This window comes from Phaeodactylum tricornutum, chromosome 1 (assembly GCF_000150955.2).
Source record: "Phaeodactylum tricornutum CCAP 1055/1 chromosome 1, whole genome shotgun sequence".
Taxonomy (NCBI): Eukaryota; Bacillariophyta; class Bacillariophyceae; order Surirellales; family Neidiaceae; genus Phaeodactylum; species Phaeodactylum tricornutum.
Genome location: NC_011669.1, coordinates 1770623 through 1790324, shown reverse-complemented (window position 1 = coordinate 1790324; position 19702 = coordinate 1770623). Strand labels below are relative to the sequence as shown.

Genomic DNA, 19702 nt, shown 5'->3' with positions numbered 1-19702 from the left:
TCCGTTGTTGCAGATCATCAATTTGGTGTTTATTAGTCTTTTTGCCCTTTCCAGCAGAAAGCTTTTCAATCTCAAACTCAGCTTCCTCCACTAGCTCCATCATTTTCTCAATATACTCGCCTAACCATGTTGTTGTTGCCAGCTTCGATTCCTCTGCAGGATCCAAACGTTCTTCTCGTGCTAGTCCTTCCTTCGAATATGTCTTTGTCTTCGTTTCTTTCTCACAGACTTTGAATTGCTCCATTTTGGTCTCGATTAGTTTTCTCGCTTCAATAAGCGCATCCTTGTCTTTAACATCCGAGCTCCCGATCCAGGTTTTTATTTGATCTCGCTGTCGTTGCAGCTTTTTAATTTCTTTCTTGAGATCCATTTCGTACTTTTCCTTTTGATTTTGCTGCTCTGTTGAATAGACCTTTTCCCAAATATCATCAAAAATTTCGACGCCCTCGTCGACCTTTTTCATGACGCGATCAATCTCAGCTACCAAGCAAGCAAAGTGTGAGCCCAAGGTACGAGAAAGACGTAGCGACTTTGCTAGCTCCAATTTATCATTGTCAACATCCTTGTCTAAGTTGGTCGCTAGAAAGACTTACTTTGCAGCTTTCTTGCGTTCGACATGATCGTGATTTTCTTCTCAGCCTACAGTGTCTACGCAAGATTCCCATTCAATGATTCGATGGAGTACAGTAGTATGCAATGTATCCAGCAGGACTTGACAACAATTCACGGGTTGTTGCTGTCCCAGTCTTTGCTTGTGTTGGCGCTGGCGTTGCCGCTGCGATACGGATATTCCAGGAGCGTCGCCTCGTTGTAAACATTAAGCAAGCGGGACGGGCACCGGTGAATTGTTTGAATAAGTAACAGACAAACAAACAAACTAAAAAATAAATGGATGGATGGACCGAATCTATCCACCAGCCTGAAACAAACACACCACTACCCGTACATACCCATCGAGGTACTAGTAAGGTACGATGCTTCGCAATGAGCAAGGACAAATATTGACTTCTGAAGTCAATCCATCCCGTCACCAGAAGAGTTCTGGTGCAGCATTCAAAATGTTGGATACTGTCTCTGCGTAATCTGTATTAGTTAACCCAGGGAGTTCGGGAGTCGTCATTTTCCTTCCCTATTGGCAAAAATGGGGATTCCTGTTGCTCTTTACGTTCCTAATCTGCTTGGGTATGCCCGAATAATGCTGGCCCTCGCCGGCCTTCACGCTTCTATTCAGCATCCATGGACCGCATTTTCTCTCTGGATTTTATCGGCTTCATTGGACCTCATCGATGGTATCCTTGCTCGAGCGCTTAAGCAAACATCGAAATTTGGAGTACTTTTGGACATAGGTGCTGACAATATTTTAAGATCGTGTGTTTGGGTTGCGGCGGCCGTGTCAAACCCGGCCTATCTTATTCCATCTACAATTATTTTGTGCCTCGAGTGGTGTACCATGCTAGCTACACAGCTACATGCCGAAGCTCACAGATCACACTGGAAGAATGCCAGACAAAAAGATCCCATCTTTATTCAGGCATTCTTCGCCAATAATTTTCGAAACCCGCTCGGGCTACTTGGAATTTACGGATTATTTGGAGGAAACATACTGGCATACGCAAGCTCACATACAGATTTAAGCGAAAAGCTCCCATGTTTCGGGTTTTTCAAGTACTTGGCTTTTGCCGGCCGCGGGATTGCTATGGGGATCGAGCTCTGGATGTGTAGTGATTACTTGTCTTTGGTACTCCGACAAGATGCGGGATTGGAAGAGGATACTGGTCAGGGTCATAAAAAGGTCTCTTGAAGATGTTCTTCTCGATATCAATGTCGTCTGGTTGGCACTGAGGTTATGACCTTTCTAGGTCGCGGGCAAGGACGCTCTATAGCGCAAGCTGCTCGACGATCTAGCGCTCCCCTGTGCATCAATGAAATTTCTATATCGATATCTTGGTATTTCATGAGAGACATCTTTTTGGTATGTTCTGGTACTGTCGTACATTGAGCGTCGGGTAGTAAGAATTCACTGAATAACGAGTATGTATACGGTCGTTGTGCCGACTACGGTTTCGACTGCGACTCCAAATAACGCGTTTTGTCATGTAAGAGTCTCCACACACAGTCTTAGTTTTGATTTATGTTATAAGTAGGGTATCCTAGGAAAAGAAGATTCAATGCTTACAGACGTACAGACTGGTCATAGCGAAAACCACCGAAAAGCGCGAAACTGCCTCACACTTAAAACGAAACCTGTTGAAAGAAATTGCTCTAATGACAGTGAAGCAGAAGTTACAAGAAAGAGCTTTCTTACTCGATCACTTGTTTTCGTGAAACAAGAATTTCTGCTGTGGTGTCACGGAATGGTGAAACACGGAAGAAATAAGAAGAGACGTGCGGGACGCATAGGGCGGACTCAACTTAAGGTATTTGTGGCTTGTGTTGAAGGGATCGTTTGTCTCGTTACTCGTCAAGCCAATCCATTTTTTGTTTGGTTTCTTCTCAACAAAAGCACCCTTTTCATAGAACCGCTCCTGGAATAGATGGGATCCCAATCCGAAGATCAAAGACAAAGTCGTGAAGGCGAATTGGGATGTGAATAAGTCGTATACGGCGAACCTCGCCGAGATGGGACTCTCAGCGAAGCCAAACCAGTTACCAGACGAACGCGAACAAAAAGCCAGAGCCGACAAGGTTCACGTGATTGAACTTTTTGAAATACCAGATTCCGATGAGCCTAATTACAAAGCGCGCTTTCCGTTGAGCAAAGAGGACGAGAAGTATATGTCGGCTTGCGTAGAAAAATGGGACGACGACTACGGTTCTATGTTCCGGGATACGAAGGTGAACTACATGCAGCACACAGAAGCTAAATTGCGCAAAATGGGTGCTGTGTTTCTGTCGTTGACACTGGAACAGAGAAGAGCTGACGTTTCCAACACGCATTGATTGTAAGAGTGTAACGACTTTTAAGTTGGAATGCGTCTTCGATGCCATAAACCACGATTTCCGCAGACTCACCCACATCATTAGACAACATAAAACTATGTCCTCATTGCTATTGGTTATTGACGACAGCACATAACTTACAGTTACAGCAAGATAAAGAAATTTACAATGCTATGACGCTTCCAGGAACTAGCGATATTTCGTGCATGTGCGACCTTTTGTGCTATAGGCTTTCCATCTATCAATTTGCATTGTGTAAGTATTGTTTTGAGCCGTCAATGCAACTGTGGTTATTTAAACAATCTGTTCATTGGTGTTGCCGGCTTGGCATTGCTTTTTGAATCCCCGAAGGCCTCAAGCAATGGCCTGAAGCAACGTTTCTGAAACTTGGTTCGAAAGAGTCGTGGATGTGGGTCTCATTCACGAAAAGGGGTGCGTACTAGCCATCCCCGGGAATGGTAATCGGAATGCGGCACAGGGAGAGCAATGGTAAATGCCTATCTTCAGCTCCTATGGATGCCAAGGTCTTGTATGCAAATCCTTGGTTGAGCTAGGTGGTTGAGCTAGGTGGTTCCGCATGTGAGGTATGCGAATGCATCCGATGTGTGCTTCTTTTTCGCCGTCGGATTCATCCAGTTAATCGCAGCATTTTTCAGTTGTATACAATCAAATCCTTGAGTATTCGTGACAGGACTTAAAACAAGAAACATGTGAAAGCTCCCGCCATGCGCGCACAACTACAATAAAAATATCTCAACGGAGTCGAAAGTTGCTAAAACGGTCCAATATATAAAGTGTTATTGCGCGATATCGCTGGTCCGTCACACGATTCATTCGCACTTTCTAAACGCTTCATCCACATGGAGTATGGCAACAAGTGAGGATGCTGCGTAAGTCATTCCCGTAACAAATCGCATTCCTCATACCCGTACCTCTTGTACACGACCGCAAAACGAAAATCACGACTTCGAAAAACAAGCGAAGATTGCCGGGTAAACTTCGCAAACCGGATTGACCGACCAGAACGGTAAACAAACTTCTTCGATGGATGCATGCTGCACCTCATTAAAGAAGCTAAGCATGCCGCCACCCCTATGTTACGACCAAAACCATTTAAATGCTGTAGCCGTAGAAATGCCCCGACGTTGCGATAGTTGGTACCGACCGCTTTTTCTCTGGAGAACTTTGTTTGTAGTCATTTGTTTCGTTCTCAATGGCGCTCACGCTCAGGAAGAAGCTGCGATGCTTCAAAGTAAGCAAATCTTGGATCGAGTATTTGGTAGCACATCGGGGCTGAGTTGGACACATCGCGACAATTGGCTGGAAGCGTCGAATATCTGTGAATTTTACGGCATCACTTGCTACAACGGAACCCATCCAGATCAACGTCGTTTGGGACATGTGCAGAAGATCGATTTGTCTTACAATCATCTGGTAGGATCTCTACCTGCGGTGACCTTCGAGCTTCCCTATTTAGAAAGTCTGGTTTTGGACGCGAATACTGATTTGACTATTGAATTCGATGGGATTGCGAACGCTCAGTTCCTCCAAACTCTTGTTTTAAGCAAAACGAACGTCAAGGCATTGGACGGCATTTCGGCAGCGATAAGCTTGGAGGTTTTGCACCTAACTAATCTTGGTTTGCGTGGGCCTCTTCCGGAGGAGCTGTTGCGATTGACAAATTTGCGATCACTCCTTGCGAATTTCAACCACTTTACGGGTACTCTGCCTCAAGCAATTGGAGACTTGACGGGATTGCAGGAGTTGCTCCTCTACGAAAACGATTTGACTGGCGCAATTCCATCTACTCTTGGTAATCTTATTCATTTGCAGACGTTGAATTTAGCTCAGAACGCGCTCGGCGGTGAAATTCCAGTCGAGTTGGACAGGTGTACGGAACTGGAAAGTTTTGCGCTTCATCGCGTCTTTGGAAGTGAAAAGGGACCAGGCTTGTCAGGGAGCCTGCCAGCTTTCTCGAGCCTGTCTAAAATCAAAGAATTGTATTTGCAGAACCATCAGCTGAGTGGGACCATTCCCGAAAACTTTCTGGCGTCTGCGTCGCCATTTGAAACAATCAAAGTAGACTTGTTCAGTAACGCCCTCACTGGCGCTGTTCCTCCCTCTCTTTTGATAAAGCAACGCATGAATCTCTATTTGGCTGACAACAGCATAACGCTGTCCTCTTCCTTCTGCAATTTTATACCCCCGGACTGGATGAGCGGAACAGTCGCTTTGCAAGGATGCGACGCGTTTTTGTGCCCAAACGGTCAAAGGGCATCGTTCGGTCGAGCGACGCAGTCGAGACCATGCACCCCTTGTCCCGGAGCACAGTACTGGGGGACGACGACTTGTCCGACTACGGTTGTGGGCTCCGACGAAGAACGTGCCATCATGACGGAGTTTTACGAAAAAATGGGTGGGCGTTTTTGGAAGAATTCAGACAATTGGTTAAACCCAGCTCTCTCGCCATGCTCGTGGTTTGGCATTGAGTGTACCACGGACGGACATATTTCGGCAATTCGACTCCGGAACAATGATATGACGGATTCTGGTAGCTATCCTTCTCTTTTTCGACTCCCAGAGCTGCGGATTCTCGACCTGAGCGCAAACTCAATCAACTTTCGGTTCGAAGGAATTGAAAACGCGACCAAATTGGAGGAACTTGTCTTGACCCAATCGGATTTGACTTCTTTGGACAACATTGGAAGTATCGTTTCATCAAACATTCGAAGATTGTCATTGGCGTCGAATCAGCTTGAAGGCGCTGTACCGGAAAGTCTTTTTCAGATGAAGGTGCTGGAAGACCTCGATCTTTCGCACAATAAGTTTAGCGGTATTCTATCTTCGAGTATTGGACTCCTAACAAACTTGAAACGTCTCAAGATCTCCGGCAACTCGTTGACCGGAGCGTTGCCGACAGAGCTTGGAAGTCTGTCGGATCTCATCGAAATTGCTGCAGCTGAAAATTCATTTTCGGGAGAGCTTCCCACCTCGCTTGGCAATCTCTCGCTCCTGCAAATCTTGTCAATCCGTCAGACCGCGAGTGTCGGCGACCTTACAGGTACATTGCCCTCGTTTTCCGGGCTTGAGCAGTTGACAAGTTTACAGTTGGGAGGAAACTTTTTGACGGGAAGTTTGCCTGTCGAATTTCTACAAGCAACTAAGCGAGGCAACGACCGCATAGAAGTACTTCTCAGCGGCAACGCATTCGAAGGATCGGTTCCTTTGAGCTGGGCCAGTCGCTTTGGTAACTTGGTGTTGGATCTAGCTGGAAATCGTATTACGAGTCTTGACGATGGGATCTGCGACCAGCAAAACTGGAACGATGGGCTCGTTGGAACTTATGGCTGTAACGCAATTCTTTGCCCTATTGGGTCGTTCAATGGTTTCGGGCGGCAGACTTTTTCGGAGTCTATATGTTCTCCTTGTGCTCAGGCTCAAGTAATGGGGGTGACGAAATGTGGAGGCAACGACTCGTTGGGAGATGAAGCAGAAACTTTGATCATTCTTCAAGACCTTTACTTTTCAACTCATGGAGACAGCTGGTTGAATAATAGTGGATGGACTTCTACGACCGATTTCTGTTCTTGGTTTGGAGTGACATGTAATGCAGTCGGTGAGGTTGTTAAGATCAATTTGGAGAACAATGGCCTCACAGGAACTCCTTCTCGTTCAATTTATAATATCACTTCGCTGGAAGCACTCAATTTTCAGCAAAATGCTGTATTGTTTTCTTTCAACGGTATCGCCAAAGCAACAAATCTCCGGAGTCTTGACTTGTCAAGCACAAACCTTGATTCTGTTTCTGGAGTTGGCCAGTCTTCTAGTTTGAGTGAGCTTCGTCTGACGGACAATGACCTGACCGGGCCCTTTCCGCCAGAGATTCTGCAATTATCAAACTTACGGCAACTCTTTTTAAATTTTAACGCGATTGAAGGGCCTTTGCCGATTGAGATTTCGTTGATGAATAACCTTGAGGACCTCTTTCTACTCAATAATAGGTTTTCTGGTCAGCTCCCCGCCAGCATTGGTTCTCTTTCTAGTCTGAAGAGATTGGCTTTATCAGATAACAATTTTGAGGGTTCCATACCGCCCGAACTGAACAACCTCTTATCCCTCGAGCTCTTTGCCATTCAAAGAGAAAATGGAAAAGGAAATAATGACATTGATGCGATTATCGGAACTAGCGCAGACGCCGGGAGAGGCTTGACAGGGCCTTTGATATCTTTTGATCGGCTGTCAAACTTAAAGCAATTATATCTCAGCAGAAATAGCCTGACCGGCTCCATTCCTCAAAATTTTCTCGATAGCAATCAAGAAAAATCAAGTATTGAAGTAGATCTCGCGATGAACAGGTGAGACTTACAACTCGTTGATCAATATAATACTTTATGAACTGATCTCACACAGCATTATGTCTCACCAGACTGACGGGCGCAATTCCTGCTTCGCTTGCCCGATTTGAAAACATGTCGTTATACCTCTCAAGCAACATGATAAATGATATTCCTGATGGTGTCTGTCGGCAGAATAACTGGATGAAAGGCACGGTTGACTTGTATGCATGTGATGCGATTCTATGTCCACCCAACACGTTTAGCCTGTTTGGTAGGCAGGAAGATGCCTCGTCCGTATGTGAGACGTGCCCAGAAGGATCGTCGGCACCTTATTATGGAAGTGTTATGTGCGATGATGCAGATGACCAGCTTCTTTTAGGGCAGAGAGATGTACTTGAGCAATTGTACACCGAGGCCGACGGAGACAACTGGAAATTAAATGACAACTGGATGAATTCCGATATAGAGTTTTGCTCCTGGTACGGTATTGAGTGTGATAGCGATGGCTTTGTAAAGAGTATTGACCTGATGCAGAACGGACTTCAGGGAAAAATTCCGACGTCAGTGTACAGTCTGCCGCGGTTGCAGGAGATTAATTTCGCATCGAACGGAATTGAAATAAGCTTTACAGGGATCAGTGAGACGCGAAGCCTATCGTATATCAATCTCGACTATACTGGATTGAGCTCGTTGAGTGGAATTGAAAAGGCTTCCAGTCTCAAATTGTTGCATTTAGTCGGCAACGAATTGGGTGGTGTATGGCCGACTGAAATTACCGCTCTCAAAAGTCTTCAAATACTGTACCTATCTGAGAATGATATTGGAGGTGCTTTGCCTGCAGCGCTAGCAGAATTGTCAGATCTAGAAGTCTTTGCTTGTGTTGAATGCGGCTTAAAAGGAACGCTCCCTACTTCAGTTGTGTCGCTCAAAAAATTGGAGTACCTGAACCTTTCCAGAAATTCCTTTTCGGGGCCTCTTCCGCTGGAGCTAGAATCCTTGCTGTCACTGAAGTACCTTAGTCTCTCAGAGCAAATCTCCTCCATCAGCAACGGATTGACTGGACCGATACTGTCATTTCAAAAAAGCCTGAACTTGACAGATCTCCATATTCATAAAAATCAGCTCTCAGGAGCAATTCCGAGCAATTTTCTGCAAAATGTTAGTTTGTCTCAAGAAGTCCGTATCGACCTGCATTCCAACAGACTCAATGGTACACTCCCCCTCGAGCTTGCTAGATTCGACAAAATGACTCTTGATCTTGCAGACAATAAGATAGAGGGAATTCCACAAGGTCTCTGCGAAAAGTCTTGGAATGAGAGGAATGCCTTGCCGTCCGGAGACTCCTGTGATTTCATTCTGTGTGGGGCTGGCTCCTTCAACGGGATAGGTCGCGCATCCGCTTCTCTTCGATGCGAGCCCTGTCTGACAAGGTCGGACGCCCAATTTTTTGGACAAACATCGTGTGGGCCAGATATTGAACGTGATGTTCTCAATTCTCTGTTCCGCGACCTGTATGGTTTACAATGGAAGCGAGCTGATGGATGGGGTAGCACTGCTAGTGTATGCAGCTGGTATGGCGTGGATTGCTATTTAGGAGGCGATCATAATGAGCTTGTTCGAAGTATTGTCTTGGACAATAATAATCTGGTTGGGACAGTGGGTTCCGGAATATGGCTCCTCACACAATTGATTGAACTGGATCTCAGTGAAAACCAAATTGACGTGGACTTCGATTCGGTGGGAGGTGCTTCAAGTCTAGAACTACTGCGCTTGTCGCAGACAAACATCACTTCAATAGTCGGACTCGGCTCGTCTATATCTCTTAGAGAGCTCGAGTTGGCCTCTCTCGGATTGACGGGATCTCTACCGGAAGATTTTTTTAAGTTGGAATCTTTGGAAAGACTAGTCCTTGATCACAACAACTTGTCAGGCGAAGTCTCCAGGTCAATAGGTGATCTTTCCAGTCTGGAGGAGCTCTACCTCGGCAATAACGGATTTTCTGGACCGATACCAGATATGTTTGGTTCGATCTCCCGTTTGCGTGTTCTTTCCATCGGCGGAAACAAGTGGACGGGCGAGGTAAGAGACCCTTTGTTCGCAGGGAGGGAGGTTACATTCCATAAGGAACTTCGTTGTCTCACCTTTCTGTTAGATTCCTTCGAGCCTAAGTTTTTTGTCTTCTCTTGAAGTGTTGTCCATCGAAAGACAACCGGATGAGCTTGCTGGTGAACCTGGGTTGGTCGGGAGTCTCCCAGCATTTCATCGAGCGCCACGACTTCGCGAGCTTTATCTAGCAGCGAATAGTTTGGGGGGCACTATCCCCTCAATTTTCCTATCTGGACACTCGGACAAGAGCTCCGAAGTCATTGTTGATTTACAGCAAAACCTCGTACACGGTGCAATCCCAGAAGTTCTTGCTGATTTCAGCCAGATGCAACTTCTTTTAGGAGGGAACAGGATCAGTGCTGTCCCGAATTCAGTGTGCGAAATGAAGGATTGGATGGATGGTCTTTTGCAATCCGGCTGTGATGCCTTACTTTGTGGACCGGGTACTTTTAATACCATCGGACGCCGGACGTCGACTGAAGACTGCCAACCTTGCACCTACCGTGCCTCAGCGCTTTGGTACGGGAGCACACGCTGTGGCGCCATCTCACCTGAGCAACTTACCCAGGAAGAAATCTTGAGAGAGTTTTTCGAAAGGACAGGAGGGAACGACTGGAAAAAGGCAGACAATTGGTTACAAAATGGGATTACTGTCTGCGAATGGTTTGGTGTTGATTGCGAGCCGAACTCCGAGGGAAAGGATGATGTTGTCAAAATTGAGCTCAGCGGCAACAATTTATCCGGAACTATCCCGTCTTATATGTTCTATCTCCCTTCTCTCCGAGTTCTCAACCTTAGCGGAAACAGCGTTACCATGGGATTCGGGGACATCAAAGATTCGAAGTCACTGAAGGAGCTTTACATCGATTCCACGAACGTTATATCCCTCGAAGGCCTAAACGAAGCCACAAATCTTCGTGTTCTCAAAATGGATAATACGGCATTCAATGGCCGGCAGATTCCGACCGAATTGTACTCGCTGACCGCGCTGGAATTCCTCGACATCGCTCAATGTGGATTTACGGGCACTTTGTCGCCTTCCATAGAAAACTTATCCAATTTGAAAGCATTTGTTGCTTCTCACAATGATTTGAGCGGACTCATCCCAGACTCAATTGCGAGCTTGACTGTTCTTCGCAACCTTCTACTGTCAGAGAACAACTTTTTTGGGCCCCTAGCTCCGCTTGAAAGCTTAGTATCACTGGAGGGACTTTACCTTTCAGCTCGTGAAAGGGCAACCTCCGGAATGAGTGGCACTCTGCCAGCTTTTTCAAATTTCCCGAATCTGAGAAATCTTGACCTTGGATCAAACAGTTTGACAGGTGAAATTCCAAGCAATTTCCTTGATAGTGTTGAGAATCCCAGCGGTGTTATACGTATCCTCCTCGATTCCAATCTATTGACTGGCTCGATTCCAAGTGAACTTGGAATATACGAGCGCTTCAATATCGATCTCGCCAATAATAAAATAGAGGGCATCGGAGATGGTCTTTGTGACGAAACGCTGTGGATGAATGGGGCTGTAGGCAAATTCTCTTGTCCGGGATTGCTCTGTCTACCGGGTACATTCAATGTCAACGGCCGCCAGATGACGGAAGACGATCTATGCAACGAGTGCCCAGGGGATGAAAACTCTACCTTTTACGGAAGTACTTATTGCTCGGCATTGGAGAAAGAGCAAGCCACACGAATCCTGAAGTCGATGTATGACACAATGGGAGGTTCCAGATGGTACAACCAAGAAGGCTGGAGCAGCTCTACCGATGTCTGCGAATGGTATGGCGTTGAATGCAACGAGGGTTCTCAGGTTGGGTCGATTGCTCTGGGAGCGAACAACCTTGTTGGCAGCCTCCCTGAAGAAATTTATGAGATTTCTGGGTTGGAGAGTTTGTGGTTGTATTCGAACCCGATCACGGTTGGTTTCTCGGGGATAGAGAAGGCAAAAACATTAAGGAGTTTACAGCTCGATTCTACTGGACTGACATCTCTTGACGGCATCGGTGGCGCACCAGCTCTGAGCGAGATCGATGTTAGATTCAACCGAATCGATGGGAAGTTACCATCCGAGCTTGGAAAGCTTTCGCGGTTAGAGTCGTTTTTTTGCGAAAGCAATCAGTTGAGCGGCACTTTGCCGAAGTTTGAACAAAACCGCAAACTGATCAGCTTACGTGTCGGAGATAACAACTTCTCCGGCACACTACCCGCTTTTAACGTCCATCCGAAAATGCAAACTTTGGACGTATCAGAGAATCAGTTCATCGGTGAACTCTCACCAAATATTTTGGCTGCCGCAGATCCTACAAACCCGATGTTTTTCGACGTCTCGGGCAACCTCCTGACGGGTGAACTTCCATCGGGCCTGAAACGTTTCACCGACTTGGCATTTTATGCCAGAGACAATAAATTCGAGGGCTTCCCTCCAGTATTATGTACCCAGGCGAATTGGAACAATGGTGATGTGGAAATGTTTGGATGTGACGCCATTTTGTGTCCTCCCCAAAGCACTTCTCCAATTGGTCGTGCTTCCGTAAACACCAGTTGCGAACCTTGCAGAGACTCCACATACTTTGGATCATCGGTTTGCAACGGATCGAGTAGTTCGTCGACCGTATCGTTTGAAAAAGCATTTCCTTCAACTTTGGTCACGATTGTTGTGGTTGTCGCCGCTGTTTATTTTTACAGTTAGTATAGATTGAAGACAGCAGTAACATGATTTACATTAGAACATCATACCTGTGTCAGACTTGTTCTCTTGACCTAGAAACACAGAAAAGCAGATATTGCTTAGAATTAGGTAGATAGATAAAAACTGAGGAACTTCGCTATTCCGGTCTGAAAAACATGAAAAAATCGCTATTTCGGTCAGATTTGAACCTTTTTATGGCTCACTTGGTCGTTGTTGACGGTGATGATGCCGCCGAAGGTGAAATCACCACGTCCTGCGTCTAATTCGTGCCTCACCAAGCATCAGCCCTGGTCGATATGCAACTCCATTCCGGGCGCTGTGCTCTCTCTGCTGGTACCGCTCTAAACAATCTGCCAATGCCGGAAGTGGAGGCGCTACCAGTGCTGGTAGAAATAACGTTTGCTGATAGCGTTATTGTGTTTTAACGGCGCTGTTCATTCCTTGGGCTATTTAGCTTCTTTGGGGCGACGCTTGGGCCTCGACAAGAAAAGGCGTGGCAAATCCTGGAGGTCATGGGTTGGAAGCAGCTCATCCATGCCAGCGCGATACCTCCGCTGTATCATCTACAGAGCATACACCGAGCATTGAATTATTCCTAATTGTAGAAGCCGATTCGCGCTCACTCAAAAGTACTTTGCAATTTTCAAATCTGACCGAAATAGCGACTTTTTCAAGTTTTTCACACCGGAATAGCGGTTTTCCTCATAAAAACTTGATATGCCCCAAATCTGCCCGATTGTCAGGCCTCTCCAAATTTGGCATATGCCAAATTTAAAATAAATAAGCTATAGTTTCTGGGATTTATTTGTATTAAATTTGGCACTTGTAACTTAGGAGCAGATATGTCACCAAAGTCATTTTTTACAGCAATTTGAACTTACTTTGGGTGCAAAGCCTTGTATTGCTTGGCATGGAGGATGCCTTCAAGAGAAAAATATGTGGTTGCTGCACAGAACTCATCTTTAGACCACTTCAGGAGAGAAAAATCTGACTCCACCTAACTTGTTCCAGGGAAAACAGTTGCTATACCTCCAGAAAACTCATGTAGCAAGGGAAAGCAATCCTGAACATTTGGTACCAGCCTTCCTCAAATGAAGCACTTGCAGAGCAGGCCTCAATTTCTTCCCTGAGCGTTTGTTCTCTACTGTAAGCTTTGCGCAGCTGGTGAAACTGGTCTTCTAATTCATTCATTGCAGCTTTGTCATAAGCCATGCTAAGACAACCATGGTGAGTTGCCAGAAGTTTGGAAAACACGGATCCATGCATCTTAACCAAAGAGCATGGAAGGATACAGGGAACTAGCAGCAGATTTGTTGTTTGTGTCTTGTTCTGCTACAATGTCCAACAATTGTTCAACCAAGTCAGCAATGGCCTCTGCAACAGTCAAAATTACCTCATTTCTTCTCTCCTCACCCATATCTGCCAGCATTTACTCAACTAAGGTGCCCAAATCTCCCACATACTCAGACAATAGAATTTGTACAAACACCATAGCACCCACCAGAGGACTTCACTGTATCACTGCTCAAGTCAGCAATTCCTTCCAATGCATGAACACTAAACTGTTCAATGATCCAAGTGGACAGCTTTGACAGACTTTCCTGCTGCTAGCCCAACAGAGTCTGTTGCCCCTGCAAAGATTGGCATGTGATTGCAACTTCCTGTGCAATCTCATCAACAGTAAACAGTATCACCCAAAATGCAGTGGAAGGCTTGCAGGGTGGATTCTTCTGATCTAGAAGGTCACAAACTTAAGCTCCAAAATGCTTCAGCCAGCAGGTTACATTGCTTGTGCTGAGCCATCTTGTTGTTGACACTTTTGGGCACTTGCTTCCAATCATTGCCTCAAAATGTTGTTGGCAGTGCATTTATCCAATCAATCCTATCAGACTGGAGTAGACAAGTTTGTTATGGTATACACCATTGCAACATGTCTGCGCAACAGGTCACAGATACCAATGATAATGTGAATGGTAATCATGTTGAAGATAGCAATGGAACCGTTGGATTTGTGTTGGCCTTATTGTATGACGCAATGTATTTGCAAAATGGGAATCTCATGGAAGAGAAATGATAGGATCCAGTCCCACAAATGGTAAGAGAGTAATCAGGCAGGAACAATTACTCACTGCAAGATTCTGTGTGGGATTTATACTTAGAAGAAGAAGACTCATATGTGTGAGTAAGATTATCTGGAACATCGTAATGGTTGCCCAGTGAACTGGACCTCCCAAGCCTGATGAACTAGTAGTAGAATAATCTTTCTCTCATTGTTTTAGAATGTCATTGATCCAAATATCTCATTAGCATGGTCCTTGTATCCACTGTCTAACCCGTGGGGAGCGTTGTCAGCGAGTGAGTTTTACAGTCCCTAGGCTTGCTTAGGTGTATTGCAGGTTGTTTGTAATAATGCCTATCTTTGTTTACCAGACTTTGTTGACACAGCATTTTCCTGTCCTATGTATGTCCATTGGTTGTACTATGTAACAGAGTTCATCCAATTTCTTGGAATAAAATTGCTGCATCATAAGGTCTAGTTGGCAGGAACCACACAAAGTGCAAACAAATCTTGGTAAAGCAGTCTTCTCTATGCGTGTTACAAAACCAGCTACAGAACCAGTAATCTTCTTTTCACCAGTGGAAGCCACAGAAAGTAACCTCTAGTTCCATTCAGGAACTAGTACATCAAAGAACTACACAAATGCTGCAAACATGGCCAAATCTGTAGGATGGCCACTGATTGGAAGTGCAACAACATGAAAGTTGCATATTATCCCATACCAAAATACCCAAGCACAGATGTCAAAATAACAAGTTGACATGTGGTTTGACATGTCAAGTACAACACTAAATGTCCATAATGAGGACAAAACATTCTTCAATTGTTGGTAATTAAAGGCACAGCACATGTGAGCATACTTTGCAACATCACCTTGTTGTAGCAAACCCATACTTGCAAACCCAGTCTGCTCTTTTCTTGTTGCATAGATGCAACTACTTTGACGGAAAGACAGCCCCACTGCAAGATAGTCAAGTGTGCAGAAGTGCTGTAGTGGATTCTTTGCAGTCACCTCATACCAGTGATGACCATTTTCCTCCCCATCATGACATGGCTGAAAAATTTTCATTGCACTTGAAAAGGTTTTGGCATCTTCATCTTCAATGTCAAATTACATTTCACCAACTAGAGTGTCAACAATGTCAGCATCAATTTCTGTAGCAAAGGGGGCCTGTGTTCCAGGAAAATATGCATGCAATGTGTTTTTCAATGGAGCTTCTTTGGAAAAGAATGCTTCCTTTTCTTCCTCAGGGAGCAAACAGTATTGTTCCCAGCATATTGAATGTTGCCCTTTCACATGATGGGTGTAGCTTAGTGGCCAAAAAGTTGGCTGAAAGTACTTCACATTGTTTGTCTTTTTGCTTTTGTCCAACCTTCTCCTTGCAACCAAAAAAAAATAAACAGAACTTGCAGCACATGGAAAGACTATTGTGTGTGCCTGGCTCTATCTGCATAATCTTCAGTCCATATTCAAGGCCATGCTTGACCTGAAATGGTGTCTGTTGCTCTGACATGTGAACAAATAGTTGAGCAAATTCTCTTACCCATTGGATGCATTTCTAGAATAAGTGGTTGAGCAAAATTCAAGAAGGCCAAGCCTGTTGACTGTAAATTTACGTGTGGTGCATGCTTTTACATCACATCAAAACTGCAATTGGGAAAAATGTGTGGTGCATATTAGGTTATTGCCCTAGCTTCTTTAGGTCTTATTTTAAGATTCTAATTTGGCACAAGTATTGATGAACACAAAACAACAATGGAGATCATTGGTAAGAAAACAATGAACTACAAGGATTATGAGGCTATACTGTACTCTTGGATATTTGTAGGGACTGTGGGGCTCTGAATCATTGTGTGTGTGTTGGAAGCAACTTGGCTTTTAGCAGTAGGCAATTGAACTTCTGGTGAGATGTTGCCCATGACAGGAGTTGGGTCAACAACAAGTGCCAAATTTAAATCAAAATACCAAATTTGGAGAAACCTGCCTATACTACACCAGCTTCATGGGGCAGAATTTGTTGATTTACATTATCACTTTATTGACCATCTTTCCCATGTTGAGTTGATGGGATGCAGTCCAAGTTGCCACTCTTTGTATATGCCCTTGTAGCTTTCTCCAGCTTGGTTGGATCTATAGGATGCACTTTTGTTTGATTGTTCCTCTGCCACACTGCTAGCCGCTTTGTCTCTTACCCAAATTGGCAAATGCACCCAACATTGGTCCTTTATGAGTTGCCAGCCGCTGCAATTTGGGAACAGTCATAACATTGATAGATTCCATGTACAATTACGCTCGACAACAACATTTGGTAACAGTGCTTGCTGTGCAGTCTGTGCAGCAGTCCAAATGAAGCAATCATGTCAACTGGAATGGCAGTTTTCAGTACCGGTTTGCGCAATGGTGCATACTACTTGGGTTGTGACACCCAAGGCAAGCCTGTCAAAAGTAATCTTATGGGTGGTTCTGGACAGGTGCAATCCCAGTAGAGTGTACAGAACATGATGTGCCTGTTTCAAGACTCATCCATTGTCATGCTAAGGAGCATGGTTACTATTATGAAGGCTCCCACAGTGCTGTGTACAACACTGTGTGACAAGCTGAGATAGGATTTGATCAGAACCCTTGGCTGCAGCTTGTGAATTGATTAACAAAGGGTTGAGATCACAAACAAAAGGTTAATTTCTAGTTACCTGAGAACCTCACAGGAGGACCATGCAACATGTCTTTGAATGATGTTTGTCCTTTGGATGACAACAAGGTGAAAGGCAGTTGGAGTGTTCATAAGAGAGAAGTGAGTCATATGGAAGTTAACTTGGTCTTATTGCATGGAATCCCTAGATACAATGATGTATTGTGCGTTGGAGAGAACACGACTGAACATGTCGTGTTCTGACAGTGGCAACGGAGTGGGACTGACAATACTTATTGCCTGACTAACGGATGTAAATGGATGCGCTCCATTTCCCGCGGCATGCATGTTATGAAAGGTATTTCCGGTTCCACTATAAGTATATGTGAGCGCGCGTAATGGTATAAGGATACTATGACAAAAGAAAGATATTTGTGTATGTTTGAGTCTGCTCCTGGTTTTGTTGTATCTTGGTAAATTGGAGGAGTAAAAAGAACTAGTTTATAGCACGTATTCTTCAATCATTGTTTTATAAGTTCTTTGATCCGCATTGCTAGTTTACGCATAGGTCCTTGTATCCGCTGCCTGTCCTGTGGGGAGCCTTGCCAACAAGTAGAGTTTTACAGTCCCCAAGGATCTTAGGAGTATTGCCGGTTGTTTGTAGTAATGCCCTCTTCTGTTTACCAAGCTCTGTCCAGAACAGAGCTTCTGTCCGCACAGTGTACTTTGTAAGTATATTGTAACAGGCTTCATGAAAAGCTCCTTGCGTGTGCCTAATTTTGTTGTTGCTTTTGTCAGTGCCCCGCATTGCGCAAAGTAAGTTAATGTTTCTGTAGAGTTTTACAGAATTAGTGAGGAATGTGCCTCATTTTAATTTCATGGCTTAGACAACCCAATACGGTATTGCTAAGTATGTTATTGGTAGTGACGATGAACACATGAATCAGATTAGAACCGGGATCCGTACGAACTAACTCCGGGGTGGACACTGCTGGTCGCATTTTTCATGGCAGTGAGACCGGTAAAAACAGGAATATGACCCACAAATCAAGTCAGCCGAGTGTAAACATACTGTAACTTTTAGGCATCACGCTGTCTCGATCCAGAGCTAGCATGGGAGACATCTTGCTGGACACAAGCGGCGGTGGTGTGGACGAGCGCAATGTCGCCAAAGCAGCCTTGGACGCGGCCGAAGAACAGCTTCAATCCTTGTGTGCATCTCATGCCGGCACTTTCGTTTCGGTGGAGCGACGCGGACGGGCCATGGAAGACGCTCTGCAAGAATTACAAGCGACAATTAAGCGCGCAGAAGCTCAAGTTGTCAACGCACAGCAAGCTTTGGAACAAGACGATGATAAGGATACGTCGTTGGCGGTATTGTCTGAAAAACACAGGGTTCGGCGACGAACCTTGCTGCAGCATTCCTCCCTGCTGGAGTTGTTGGAGTTACCGTCCTTGATGGACGCCTGTGTGCGATCGAACTTGTACGAAGAAGCGTTGAGCATTGCAGCATTTTCGAATACGCTGGAACGCCGCCACGGAGATAGCAACGACGTCGTGAAGAAAGTCATCCTTCAAATTCGCTCTAGACAATCGGATCTCCGTCGCCACCTTTTGCATCGTCTGAAAGCACCCGTGACTATGCCGGACTGTCTTGAAGTCGTTACAGCTTTGCGACGGCTCAACTCCATCGACCTAGAGCGGCAGTCGGAAGCGAATTTGGAGAGAGTACATGCTGCAATGGAATTGCGACTGCAAGTCGATTTTCTGGAAGCTCGCGATACATGGTTGGATTCAACACCGTCCTTCACTACTGGTCGACCTTCTGGAGCGGCGGAGGAGCTTTTGGACATTATCGAGCGCTACCGAACACGGTACGTACAAAGAAGACGAGGCACCGATTGCAAATATTCGATCATTACTTTATTGACTTATATTAATGCGTTTCCATTTCTCAGCGTTTTTGAAGTCGCTACTCAGTTCAATGCCATTTTTAGACAGCAATCAAGCAAACCGGAATCGACCGTTTCTCTTTTGAGTCTGTGGACATCTAGACGCATTCATTCATTTCTATCATTGTTGTCTCTCCATCTTGCATCGATGGATGACGCCGCATCTTTGCGTGATGCTCTCGAGGCTTCCGTATTTTTCGCAAGCTCGATGGGTCGACTTGGCGCAGACTTTACTGCTCAGCTCCCTGCCTTGTTTGAACCAAAGATGCATGCTTTGGTCGTGGCCCCTTGGAAAGAAGGATCTCATCAACTCATAGAGACCCTCAAGATTTGCGCCGATGCCGGCATTTCCTCTCCACTCTTGAGCCATGATCCGGAACCGGTTGGTAGCGTACTGGTTGGTCTGACCGAGCCCCAGCCACCCCCTAGAGTACTTATGTCAGTACCTCCGTTGGCACGGTTTGTCAACTCTATTCTGACGGGCCTGAATGAGCTTCGACGTTGCCTATTGCCTGGTATATTTTCCAGGCTCCGCACTTCGCTCGACGAACTGTTGCAAGGTATACAAGTGGACCTCCAAGCGAATGAGCGGTCAGTCCTAACTCCCGGGCTGCGGGGCGATGCCAAGGGCCTGCGTGCGGCTGCAGAACATCTCCAGTCAGTGTTTTCGCGGATTGTGGAGCCATATGCACGTGGATCTTTGGAAGCCGCTCTCGGCTACGAAGCTCGAGCAGAGCACTTTCATCAGATTCTGTACAAGAATGAACGAGGGCCCGAATTAGTAACCGGGGTGGAAGGTGTGACAGAAGAGAAAAATGACTCAACCGAAGAGAGCATGATTGATCCAACGGAATTTGACGCAAGTGAAGACGCGAAACAGACAAAAACTGAAGGCTTTCTGGACAGAGCCGAAGTCGAGGTAGCTTCACTGGAAGGAGAAGCAAATGTGGAGGTAGACGATTATTGAAAATGAACGACTGTGAGCAATCGTA

General features: G+C 45.4%; 4 protein-coding genes across 4 annotated transcripts; all 4 read left to right on the top strand.

Moving 5' to 3' along the window:
* The first annotated feature begins 1013 nt into the window (after positions 1–1013).
* PHATRDRAFT_43010 (predicted protein) lies at positions 1014–1812 on the top strand. The gene has a single exon (XM_002177335.1). It carries the CDS (start codon positions 1142–1144, stop codon positions 1799–1801), a length of 660 nt encoding a protein of 219 aa, XP_002177371.1. The 5' UTR covers positions 1014–1141; the 3' UTR covers positions 1802–1812.
* Positions 1813–2619: 807 nt separating this feature from the next.
* On the top strand, positions 2620–2940 carry PHATRDRAFT_32139 (predicted protein; the record flags this gene model as incomplete). Its single annotated transcript, XM_002177334.1, has 1 exon — positions 2620–2940. The coding sequence occupies one exon, from the start codon at positions 2620–2622 to the stop codon at positions 2938–2940; it is 321 nt and encodes a 106-aa protein (XP_002177370.1).
* A 1392-nt stretch (positions 2941–4332) lies between these two features.
* Positions 4333–10578, top strand: PHATRDRAFT_107 (predicted protein; the record flags this gene model as incomplete). The annotated part of the gene is made up of 8 exons (XM_002177333.1): positions 4333–4392; positions 4522–4829; positions 5649–6032; positions 6774–7021; positions 7557–7567; positions 7986–8287; positions 9104–9356; positions 10342–10578. Coding segments are annotated over 8 exons (1803 nt in total), but the record flags the coding sequence as incomplete, so codon positions are not given.
* A 6931-nt stretch (positions 10579–17509) lies between these two features.
* PHATRDRAFT_43008 (predicted protein) lies at positions 17510–19677 on the top strand (the record flags this gene model as incomplete). Its single annotated transcript, XM_002177332.1, has 4 exons — positions 17510–17574; positions 17706–17779; positions 17843–18632; positions 18717–19677. The coding sequence occupies 4 exons, from the start codon at positions 17510–17512 to the stop codon at positions 19675–19677; spliced, it is 1890 nt and encodes a 629-aa protein (XP_002177368.1).
* Between the last annotated feature and the right edge of the window lie 25 nt (positions 19678–19702).